This window comes from Mastigoproctus giganteus, chromosome 1 (genome assembly GCF_048544385.1).
Source record: "Mastigoproctus giganteus isolate SK-2022 chromosome 1, ASM4854438v1, whole genome shotgun sequence".
In the NCBI taxonomy this organism is placed as follows: Eukaryota; Metazoa; Arthropoda; class Arachnida; order Uropygi; family Thelyphonidae; genus Mastigoproctus; species Mastigoproctus giganteus.
This window is the reverse complement of record NC_143575.1, coordinates 175,801,438-175,813,854: the sequence shown is the minus strand read 5'-3', so window position 1 is coordinate 175,813,854 and position 12,417 is coordinate 175,801,438. Positions and strand designations below refer to the sequence as shown.

Sequence of the window (12,417 nt, the reverse complement as noted above, 5' to 3'; positions counted from 1 at the left end):
GAACATTCTTTTAATGCTAAAAGAAGTCGCCATTAGACTTTCCGCTTCACATAGGACGAATAAACAAAGGAATGAAGCAGAGCGTGTCAGAACAAGCATCATAAAAAAGCAAGCCGGTTTATTAATGTCTTCTAAGTGTGATTTTTCTTAGTGGAAATGTCACAATTCTCGGCCCGCTTTAGTATTCTTTGTGATACTTTCACAAATAAAAGTTTGGAGGTAAATTAAAAGTTACTCAGCCCATTTTTACTTCTTAAAAAAAAAAAAAAAAGTTTTATATAAAGTAAGGGAGGCTGTAACCCCACCATTAGCGGAGAATGCACTGACATCATTTCCTCAGAGTAGTTAGATTATGAAGCCAACCGCGAACAATAAAACTGGCTTGAGGTGAACGCCTTCTTTAGCCAAGATATTGGAAAGAAGCAGCGCGTAGCCGATTTTATTCTATCTTTTCATCCTCACCCGACAACTTTTCCTCTTATAATTGGTCACCTCGGCAACTGCTATTCACCGATCTTCCAACTTGTCCGCAGATGCGTGTCGACCCTGAATTATACCAATCGTCATTTCCGCTTGCATCCGGAAGTATTCAGCGGGTGCTGATAGCACATGAGCTAGCACAAAGCGGGCGCCCTATCAGGCTGCGTTTCATTCTGACCTGTTAGTCGAACGGTGGAGGTGTTTGTAGGAGAACTCGGTGGCTTTACTATGGGATGGATTACTAGCACGTGAAAGGTAGGGAAATTTTGTTTTCTGGCTAACATTCGTTCGCGAGTGATTTGCTGCGCGTGACTTCAGGAAACGTTCGAAGGTTTTTTTAGGAGGGCTGGAAGGCAATAAACTTAGAGGGCTTCAGCCGTTGTTTTCTGTTGTGCGATTCGTGACCTCTGCCCAACTCTGGAGAGTATTTAAAATATTTTTAAACTTGTGGCAGTCAGCAAATGGAAATTAACATTCAGTAGTGCTTGATTAATTAATTACTTTGGATATAATGTGCGCGTTATTCAAAATAATTCCTTTGATATTTCAACTATTAATGCAGACTCCCATATTGAGTTTATTTTGGGGACATTTAGTGAATTTTAATACTCTAAAAGATGTAGTTTTCTGGAGATTGGAATATTTTTGATTTTTAAATCGAAAATAAAAATTTTAACTACCCTTTAAGGAAATTTAGATCTATTAGAGAGCGTGTGTTGGAGGGTTGAGAGTTTTGCCTCTTATCTTTACAACCTTTTAACTCCAGAGCACTCATGTTACGACTAGGAAACAAGAGACGCTGTTTACTTCTTTTTAACAACCGTCTGTGGTGGATCGGCCATGTGGCGAATTGGCCACGTGTGGGTCGATTCTAAGTGAAAACCTTTTTTAAAATACTAAATTTTGGCTTCATTCTACCGATGCTATTGAGCAGAGTTTTTATCTGGATTATTCAGAATATTACATTCTGATTTGTTATCTGATCTCTTATGTCCCCCCTGCCTAGTACGGTGCATTTTGGAGGGTCTAATGTGTATATTTTTTTTATTTTATAAACGCTGTACTTGCGCTTTTAATGCGATGGTTGCATTGATTACGCCTTTGCTCGCTCTTATCTTGAAATAGAATTTCAAGTGATCACTTCCCTGGCCACGTTGGGAGTAGCCTGATTGGTGAATATTCCATAACCACTCTTATTTGTCTGATAATATAAATTGACGCCATTACTATAAAAGGGGAAAATTTAAATAATGAACAAGCCATCTATTAAGGCTTTTGTTTCTAGTTTCTCTGTCGATTTTTCTTTATTTTGCTTAATCTAAATTTACAACACTCTTAGCATTTAAATATTCTGAAGCTTATAATGAAACATTCTTCCACCCCCCCCTAGAAACTTAATTTGTAGCATCACTTAAATTAGGTGATGTAATTTAAGTTTTGTTTTTAATCTATATGTAGAATGCGAAATTTGTTTCTTTGTGGACTGGGAACTGCATCGATCAGAAGGTTTATCTCGAGGGATTTATCAGTAGGAAGAGCTCATTGCACTTCAAAATCATAATTCATTCCCAAAATTTAATGTTATTTTGTTACCCTCACTGCGAACCCATTCCCCCGTGAAAACAGTGATGCACACGTTGTGAAACGCTCTTTTATAAAACGAAAAGGAGACACGAGTGTGCAAAACCCTTAACCTGACACGTGAAGTCTAATCACCCCAAAAGGAATTTTTTTTTTGGGGGGGGAGAAGGAACGTTCAAAACAGTGGGTAGAATCTATTTTACCTTAAAGAGCCATAAATCTTTCTCATTCCTTGTAATAATTGGTCCCATTCCATTTCGGTTAAAAGTTAGGCGCGCGCGCGTCTGATTGCTGTCATTGGTACGTTAATATAAGCAAATTTTTTTTCTGGAATTTGTTGATTATACGAATATTGTAGTGGGTAGTATTGCTGAATCCCCTCAATAGAGGTATAAAGGGAGTTTCAGAAGGTAGAGGAATCATTTAAAGTAGACATTATTATGGCTCTAATATGACAGTGATAAGTTGAACCTTCAACATGGCGATTATCTAATTCTACAACAGATCACTGAACAGTTGGTTTTGTTGTTCTGGTAAACTGCGTTCATAATGTTACCATAGAATCATAAAAGAGGTCGTGGGATATACAGGTGCAGTTATTAGGGTGCACGCTCTACGCAGAACCTGGCATTAAAAGGGCTGCTACTGATAAATTTTTCATCCAGAAAGTTAACGCTCAACGTTTTGTCTGGTGGTGTTAAGGAACAGACTCAGGGAAAGTGGAGAGGAAGCTCTGGAGAACCGAATGCCGATATATCCATTGCTTTTCATCAGATGGAAGGAATTTGGCGTGGCATCCAATCAAAGGACTACTTGAAAATGACTGCACAGTGTTTACTAGACTGAGTATGGTGTCGGACTGATGGTTTTTGTAGATGCACGAGCAGTACTATGACATTCTCAATGCTAACGCAATTTGATGGCGCTCAAGACCTTAAGCTTTCAACGGGACAATGTCCTCTGTCAAGAGGCTTGGACTGTGCAGAATGTAACGCCCATAGTTTGCCATGCCCAAGGACAAATATAACGAGTGTGAGAGGAATTCAAATAACGTGTGGGGTGGATCTCCATGGTGGCGAAGATTACTTGCCTAATAAAATGTATCGACAGAGAAATAATTCTGTTGATGCACATAGAACTGGTGTAAAGCGTTCTAGGAAAACTAGGTGCTGTTTTCAGGCCATACATTTAAATTAAAAATTATTAAAATCTGATCTATAAACTACTATCTTTTCTTTTAATGCCCATTACTTCTGGTAGCACAGTGTATGTTTTAATATGGAGTAGGTCGATGTCCTATTGCCATGTTGTGGATCCCATCCTGTCAGATTTAATTTAATGGTGGTTCCCTTTCAAACGATGACACAGATTATATTCGTATCATTGGTTCTTACGAAAAAGACAAGAATTTATTGCAGTTCATCGCCATAGAGGTTTATTCACAACTTTTTTTTTTTCCAGTTAACTTAATTTCCTGAGACAACTGTTACCCATCAGGATACGTTACTGAGGTATCCAGGTAGTTCACCTTCCTGTATGAAATCCGCTTTAACGGATATTGCCGACATGTCACCATAACAGGGAAACGTGGTGATTGAAGTGTATACTGTGACTCATCGCTTTGTTCATACAAGGATACCCTTAGCTGAGTGTATTGAAGGGGAGCGGTTAGAATCATTCTTCTAATGAAGGCCTTATTTTATTCAGATGACAGCATGCAGAAGTTAGTTCCTTTCTTATTAGTCATCATCTGGAGAAATATAAACAGAAGGCGACCACTTAAGATAAGAGGAGTTTATAAGCTAGACTGCAAGAATATTGCTGTATGTTTGTGCCATCTTTAGAGTTCCAACTCTCCCACTTTATCGCATTTAAAGAATATGTGGAGGGGGGCATAGGCTTTAACTTGGTATATTATTACTTACTATGTGCGAATTTGAGGTCATAACCCCTTCGCAGTGTTTTCGTTCCAGTGGACATATTTTTTATTTCTATTGTTAATTCTATTCTCTGGCTTCCTGTTTCATATCTGGTTGTGTAATTCCTCTTCTATTGTCAACGAATAAAGCTGGCTACGTCAGGTCTTTGCTGTTAGGTGTAGCTAACAGTCCGTGAGGGTTGACACGGTCGAGAGTTATGTTTGTAGAGTTCAAGGATGAAGACGAAAACGATCTTGACAACATACAAAGATATTTCTTGTCGAAGAAAAAAGGGCGGCCAGTTATCGTTCAGATTTACAGATAAATTTATATTTATCTCTCTCTCTCGTGAGTTTTTCTGGGTAGTGTAATTACGACGGAAGTAAATAACGCTAGGAGTGACACATTGAAGTTCCGTGTCACTGGATAATGTGGGCGTCAATTCGTAGGGGGAAGAGCTACGCCATCCGCTTCCTGTGACCAGGAAATACAAAAGGTTGCGTGGTGGAAAATCCGTACGTTGTTATAGATGTTTATTTACCGTGGACCATAAACGATGATACCTCTATTCAAATATGGAATGACAGATATATTAAAGCCCGTGTAGTATATATTTTTCCTTTTTAAATTAGAACGTTTTAAATTATTACTTCATAGGTTTTAAAGTACTCGTGGCTCTAGCCTCCCCTCCTTCCAAACAGACATTTTGTTCACCTAATTCATTATTTTCGGTTCTGTTATTTTTTATTATTATTTGGGATGGATAGCCAAATTATTTTCTAGAACGATTTAAACTGATTACAAAATGGTTCATATTGGACCTTAAAATTAACATTCTTTGCAGGTCTGTGCAGTTAAACGATTGACTACGGATGGAAAACAATTCTCCCTTCCTCCCCCACTAGGTGTAGTTGCAATTTTGAGTAGGGAATACTATATATGGTTAAAATTCAGTAGCTGACAGCAGCAAGAGTAATTCGTCCTTCACCTGATACCGAGGAAAACCAGAATCTCAAGTAGTCTGGGGGGGGGTTCCCGTATTCAACTCGACTGTTGTCCCTTCTGGGGGAGTCCGTGATTTTTATTAGGATGATTTAGTAATCGCCCTTTCATTCAGTTATTTTATACGTCATAAATTACATTAGTCTAGCCATAACTTAGTTTTGTCTCTATCGGAATTATAAAGATGTTTACAGATATATTTTCAGTAGCTGTCTGCAGTAAAAGATTTCTAATGTTCACCGTGAGTAAAATTTTATTCATGGACTTTGAGATGACTCACACATGTGTATTGCAAGCGAATGGTTTGATATGTTTCTTAAGCCATTCGCTTGCAATATTCTCTCACCTTTTGAGGTGAGAAAGGGGGGTTACTAAGTGGCAATTCCCCCCCCCCAATTGTGCTTAAAAGAAGCACTGGTTTGGATCATATCTTTATACTGAGAACGTTTAATGTAACATTTTTGGACTAATTAATAGATAAATTTAAAAAAAAAAAAACATTTAAAGTGCATCATACTAAAACGATATAAGCTATTTCTACTTAATAATAAAAATTGCAGTTCAGTGAAAACAAATATATTGGTTTGTTACTTAAAAATTCAGATTGTTCTTGGTTTTCAACCTTTGTTGTGTATAAGCAAAATGCACTCTTGGTTTTTGCGCTAAAGTAACTAAGGCTGTGAAGTTTCAGTTATATTGTAATTATCGATATTACAGTCCAGTTCAGGCACGCTGAATACAGAACCATAGGTATGTTCCTCACCGTGGACTGTGACCGATTTCATAAAGAAAAGAACTACCAGACAGATTGTGCATCGCGTGTACATCATCTTGCCCACAACTACCAGATCGAGATTCGTAAAAGAAAGGTCCAGATCAATTAATCATACATCTCAGGAATGCTGTGTTCCAGATTTCAGCTGCTAACCTCTAGCGGTTCCCTCTCGAAAGGAAAAAGTCCAAGTGGTCCCAGATCCCGATACAGAAGCAGACAGAATTCTGTTTCCATTAAGAATGAAACTCAACAACCTTTCTTTCCTGAACAATATATTTCCAGCACGAGCCACGCCTTAACCCCTTGGAGGTGTCTGGTAAGATAAGAACCAACTGTGTTTTTCCCTTGATCCAAGGAACCAATTAAGGGGGGGGGATAATTGTTTTTGTTGGTTTTCTTTTAGTTCCAGCTTACTGAAGTCTCAAGCCCACCCCAAAAACGCAAATCTGACTGCAATTCACAGAAAACTCTAGATTGTAAGGTGTGTAAAGCGGATTTTAGCAGAACATTAAAGAGACCATTTATTTACAAACCTTTAATGAACATTATCTACAGCATTTACATAAAAACAAATAATTACGTACATATATGCATATCACTTTCCATATATCTCAACTATACTAGTACAATACACTATGTCTCACATCAAGTCAATTTACAAATTATTAACATTAGTTTGTATCACTTGTATCTTACTAAATATGAATCCTTGATGATTACTCAATCATTCTCTTACATTACCAATTTTTATCACTTGCATCAGTAAACTCATTTCAGCTCTTTTTGTATGTTTATTTCTAGCCTTTAACACATGAAATGTATTACAACTGGTATCCTCTTACATCAGTAATGTTCACCATAAATCCCTCATTCTACCTTAATTACTCTCTAGTTATCATCTTGGTCATCCCCTTTACCAGTTGTCTCAACCTTAGTAACTAACTTGCCTAATACAACAGGAATTTTTTTTTTTTTTTTAAAGGACTATCACGCAATTTTTTACAGAGCTAGATTGAGTCCTTGAGTTCGGTGTTCAATAAAAAAAAAACCATTTTCATCTTGCTATCATGAAATGTGAACCCTGACCACCAAAAAAAAGTCTACTTCCACTTCAACCCGCAAACTCACGATTTTCTCCTCTTAGACCACAGAAGTCAGATACAGAGTGGACGCTTCCTCCATTACTCTCCCCGAACTTTTCTTTTTCCCTCATGTTTGGAACGCCTCCACCAAGGACTCCAACCAATCCCCATATTGTTTAATTTTTCATTCCTTCCTATTTGCTAAAACATCTTCACCACAGCCGTCTCCCTATCGTACAAACCAACCCTTCTCTAGAAATTTATTTTCTTCATACAGCAGTTGGACCTTTTCATGTTTGCCAGTCACCTCCAAAACACTCAATTTCGTGTTCACACCCTCTATGCTAAATAAGGCCAACTTAACCCAAATATCAGTTACCCTGACGCCATTTTCTTTTGACGCAAACACTGGACGTCTACTCATTTCCTGTTCACTTCCTAACGGTGGCTTAGATCAAAAGAGACTCTTCGTAATCCCATTTCACGGTCCTATTGTTCTTGCCCTCAGCAACCATTTCTTGCCTGTTCTCAAATGGCACCCTTACTCGTTTTAACTTTAGTCTTTTTACGTGTGTAGACATGTTGGATATTGCACATAAGTCGAAGTTTTCACACTTCGAAAGGTAACCAAAGCCCTTTTTGATCGTGATTTATATTTTGTATAAATAAATTTATTTAATTTTTATAATTATCCTTTAATTAACTTAGAATAATCTGTTTAACTGAATATTAAAATAAATATTTAATTTAATATGTATTTAATTCCACATTTAATTACATTTTAATTAAAAACTAATTATAAATTTTATTTTTATAATTTATAAGATGCATAGAAAAGAGGAAAAGAGCAAGGTATTATAAGAGTTGCGTTTTCTATTTATTCATTGATTTATTCCTTGTTTCCTTTAACATTGCAGGAAGTTTCCTAGTTTAACCAGAAAGGTCACCACGATGACCAGGTAAAGTCCCTCGTGTAGATTCGTCTCGGTTTCTTGTCTGTTGGTAATGCTATAAAAATGGGAAATCCTGTTGAAGCCCAGCAGTCTTCTTCAACGTCCGCAATAGTGGGAGGATCATCGGCAAATTCGCCTCCAAGTCAGTCCGTTAATGAACCACCAGTGACTTTTTTAGAAACAGTCTCTCGGACTGTCTCTAGAGTTGCTTCACTCTCCGGGTCCAGACACGCAAGCGCGACTAACATCACACCCAGAACGAACTGGAATAATAATAATAATAATCGTGAAAGACCCACCAGTGACAGCCAGAATAACAGAGAAGGGGTGCCTTCTAGTGTGGCAGCAGATAACATGCGTGAAAGGACACTGTCGGAAGGAAACCGACGATCAAAGAGAAGCATATGGCCTACTAAGAGTTCTTCTTTCTTCGCGTGCCTCAGTTGTATCCTGGGGATGTATAATATCAGTAGGTTTTCTATGTTGGTGTATGTATATAAAGGTAAGTTCCTAATTTTTAACCTCGAATTATAAAATACATAAAGTTTTCCATGTTGGTCTGTTTATGGGTTTAGAGGAGGAATTAGCTGTCCAGGAAAGCTTCATGAAAACAATAGTTTGAGTTTCCCGTTTGAAAATACAATATTGGGCTCTTTTATTAAAAATTAGTTCAATTCAGGTTTATTTAAAGGTCTGATTGCTATAATAAATAGTTAGTGATCATTAATAATTATCGTGCACTGGTGACATAGTTTGAGTGACACACATTAAATGTGGGACAATTACTTTGACACTTACTGAAGTACCAGTAAGTCACAAAATGATTAAATAATCCGATGAGAACATCTTATCAGACCCAACAATTTTCTTTTCAATATTTTATTTTAATTATATCTAATAAATTGTAATATTCATTTATATAAATGAATTATAACATCCCAATCTCCAAACCTCTGAGTACTGAGAAGGAAACGCGTTGGTTCTAAGAGTTTTGAGTTCTACGAACTTTTCTTAGATTGATTTAAAGTCTGGTGAATTGATTGCTTAAGCTAAGATCTGCTTCTAATGTCCCAAGATAGTTCAACAGCAGTCTTTATCAGACTTGCGACATTAAAACAAACGCACATGCCATTCTAATCTCCCACGCACAGATGACAAATAGCGCTGGGACGTTGAAGCCAATCCGTTCAGCACGCGCGGGTCACGGTCTAATGACTTTATTGTATTCGGAAGTTGACACTGGCGTAGCGTTTGCTGTCGTCATGGTAAGGACAGGTCATGGGATTCGCTCGTTCTTCTACGGTAAAAATGGAGATTGATATGAACCCTCGATTCATTTGCGTCTGAATGTCTTATTACTGTTGGTATTCGCTTCTTACCGATTGTGACAACGAAGGCGATGTGTCATTGTGCAAGGCAGCATTGGGCACGATTTTAATTCCACACCTCGTAAATCCGGGTTTAAAGGAGGAAATAGCAACCGTTGTTTTCTTATAGATATTTAAATTGGTTCACGGTTGCATTTTTTCCCTATCTTTGGCACACATCGTTAGTTTAAGTGACCTTAATATTACAATGTTGCAGTTTACTTTTCTTTTATGCGGGTATGCGTACTGCATTTATATATTGTATTTATAAAATTTCATTTGGTACTAAAAGAAGAAATTTTATCCTAAAATCTTAATTACAAAATGGTGTACAACACGATAGACTTCAGATTTAATTTTTTTCGTAAATAGGTTTGGGGGAAACTGATAATCATTGTTCAAAAACATTAATTGCCATTAATCTGTAATAAGAAAGGTCAAGTTACTAAATTTGATCTTTCGGCAATAAAATGTATGCCTTGTGGCATCTGTTTTCTTGCAGAAGGGGTTATATAGTCAATTGAATGAAATCCTTAAGTGCCGAAACTTAACTCAGTTTAGTTACATAACACCCCTGTATGGTTAGAAGTGTGAAGACCGCGTGTTATTTGCAATTTATAATTATAGCAGGTTACTAATATTAGCTAACAATTTCTAATAGCATTGCAATTTCATTAATTGCTTCGGGGACTGAGGATGATTCCGATCCACACAGAAATCTGTGAATAGCGTTGCAACCGACAAAGAACATTTTTGGCTTAAAAAACCATCTTTTCAAGAGTGGAGGATAATTTTTTGCGAGTATAATAAGTGCTAATCTAGTTTTGAACTAGATTAGCATGGCTAAACAAGGTGTTGATAGCCGTCGTGGTATGGTGTAGTCTTTGTAAAGACTACACCATACCACGACGTATACCATATTATTGGCCTGTCCATCCTAAACAGTGACTAGAGTATTTTAATCACAGTTAAAGGACCCTTTTTCCAAGTCTTCTCAATGGAAGAGCGTATATTCAGAAGGATTCTAAAAGATTACAGCCCTATTGTAGGAACAGTCCCTTTAGCAATGAATTGTGCCGAGACTAGTAGAATGACCGCAGCAGTCCTCTAACCTTACTCCTCTTAAAGCCAATGTTATATGACTTGAAAATACGTAATGTCGATCGTCTTAATGAACTAATTGCCAATACAGAGATATTGAACTTTGGACGTTCAATATCTCTGATAGATAAAAACAGAACCACATAAGCAATTCATCATTATATTTCATCCTCTTAAAGAAGGGCGATGTTTTTCGCATTAGCTCATCTAGCAAATAGAACTTTAACGATAAAAGTATATCGAGTGTATCTTAATAAACTTAAATCAAGGTAAAACAACAATGATTATAAGACCTGTGTATCATTTTATGTGGCTGGTTTGTATTCTACGTTTCGGATTATCTCTCAAAGAGTCATGAATTTATTACTAATTTTGATTTCTAGATTCTGCAATTGAGTTAAGACTTGGAAAAAAGCCAATACACCAAACAATAGAAATTCACAATTAACGAATTTTATGGTAATTAAACAATAAATCGAAAAAGTGATAGTAGTATTGGAACATAATTCATTGACAGTCATTTTCATGAAATGGTACAGTCCTTCATTAATAAAGCAGAGGGAAAATTCGAAGGGACATTGTATGTCTTTCATTTTGTGCGAGACTTGGCCAAGAGGAAATATTTAAGTGACTGTCTTGAACATAGAATGTTATTCGGCGCCAGTATTGAGTATCTCGGAAACTGCAGCCTTACTGGGGTTTCACGCAACACTCTTTCTTGGGTGTTTCGAGATTGGTCCAATAACCAAATAGCATCAGCTAAGTGCAATTCCATCATAGGAAACAGCTCGTTGATGCGAGTGGTTAGTGGAACCTGACACTTGAAGAGTTCATAACAAACCGTTATTAACCACAGAGCAGCGACCGAAGCTGATTCCACTTCTGTCAAACAAAAACAATCAGGTACGATTACAGCGGGACAAGGAACACTAAGAGGATCTCGATGAATCCATTCTGCTGCAGATGTCAAGAATTCTGAAGAGTGGTGGATGTGTTAATGGAGTGGGAACTCTCGGGTGTGTAGAACGGTGTCCATTGATGCCTTATTAGTTGCTGAGTATGAACCAATTGATTTGGTCATAATGTGACGCACTCTAGAGCTTGCGACTAGAAATAATAGGTCAACAGAAATATATGGGGTGCAGTGCTTCACTGATGTAAGATTTGTGGAAAGGGTAATCTAAAGCAAGAAGGGAACACTTCCAAAAAGGATTTACCGAGGAGCGTTGGAATTTTTCTGTTTTTGGCCTGGCGAGTTTTGCCTTCTTGCCTGAGGTAGTTGTAATGAAGAATAATAGGAAATGGCTTAGAATGGGAGTGTTTGGTACTTCCATTGTGGCAGAGCAGTCTTAGGGAACGATTGGCTGGGTTAGGCCATTTGCAGAATCCTGAATTTTGTGGTGAAGTAGAATACTTTACACTTGCTATATGATTGTTCTTTGGTATATATAAAGTAGATCGAAGTTTCATAGAAATATTGGCACTGGGGCATTTGAGCCGCACGAGCTTTTTATGAAAAAAATTGCCCAAACAACGTGAAAATTGGCCAATGAACACTCACTTCTAGAAACGTTATACGCTGACCCAATATGTCTAAGACCCACCCTTATTAAAACTCACTTCATATAACTAATGCATTTCTTATTACTTGTAATGAGTTTGACTTTGTCTTATCGAATATTTTATATTTCCAGGTTCATTCATTGTTGAATTCTTCATTTTATCCCTGATCTTTGGGATACCATTTGTGTTCCTTCAGATGACTTTAGGTCGATATCTTGGAGCAGGCGTATTGGACATGTGGTATATGTCTCCTGCTTTTAAAGGTAATGGTTTATTGTAATTGAATCTTATCCATCAACCTTAAAAGTTAGTAAATTACAGTAACCAACAAACCAATAGAATTTTCACATTGTTTTAGATCCCATGATGAATATAGATAAATACACGAAACTCTATTAATCAGAAAAAAAAAAAATATTCTTATTCGTTTAAAAATGTTTGTAATTACTAGATACTTGAGTTTTGTGCGTAAATTCTAAAAATCAATTTTCCAGAAGATGTCATATTTTTTTATAAACAAACACGTTTGGATTACACACTCGTAAACTTGTTTAGTGGAAATTTCGAGTTTCATAACTGAATTCTGCCTAGCAG

The 12,417-nt window shown here is 37.0% G+C and overlaps 1 protein-coding gene across 2 annotated transcripts in view; it reads left to right on the top strand.

Moving 5' to 3' along the window:
- LOC150091291 (sodium-dependent transporter bedraggled-like) overlaps window positions 1-12,417 on the top strand; it is a 99,764-nt gene that overhangs the window by 54,716 nt on the left and 32,631 nt on the right. The window contains exons 1-3 of one of the 2 annotated variants that reach the window (XM_090375121.1): window positions 652-735; window positions 7,757-8,294; window positions 11,955-12,086. In XM_090375121.1, coding sequence (XP_090231247.1) covers window positions 7,856-8,294; window positions 11,955-12,086 — 571 coding nt within the window. In that variant the 5' untranslated portion in view covers window positions 652-735; window positions 7,757-7,855. Of the gene's footprint in view, window positions 1-651; window positions 736-7,756; window positions 8,295-11,954; window positions 12,087-12,417 lie in introns of those variants that run through there. The other variant, XM_090375112.1, reaches the window with a different exon arrangement.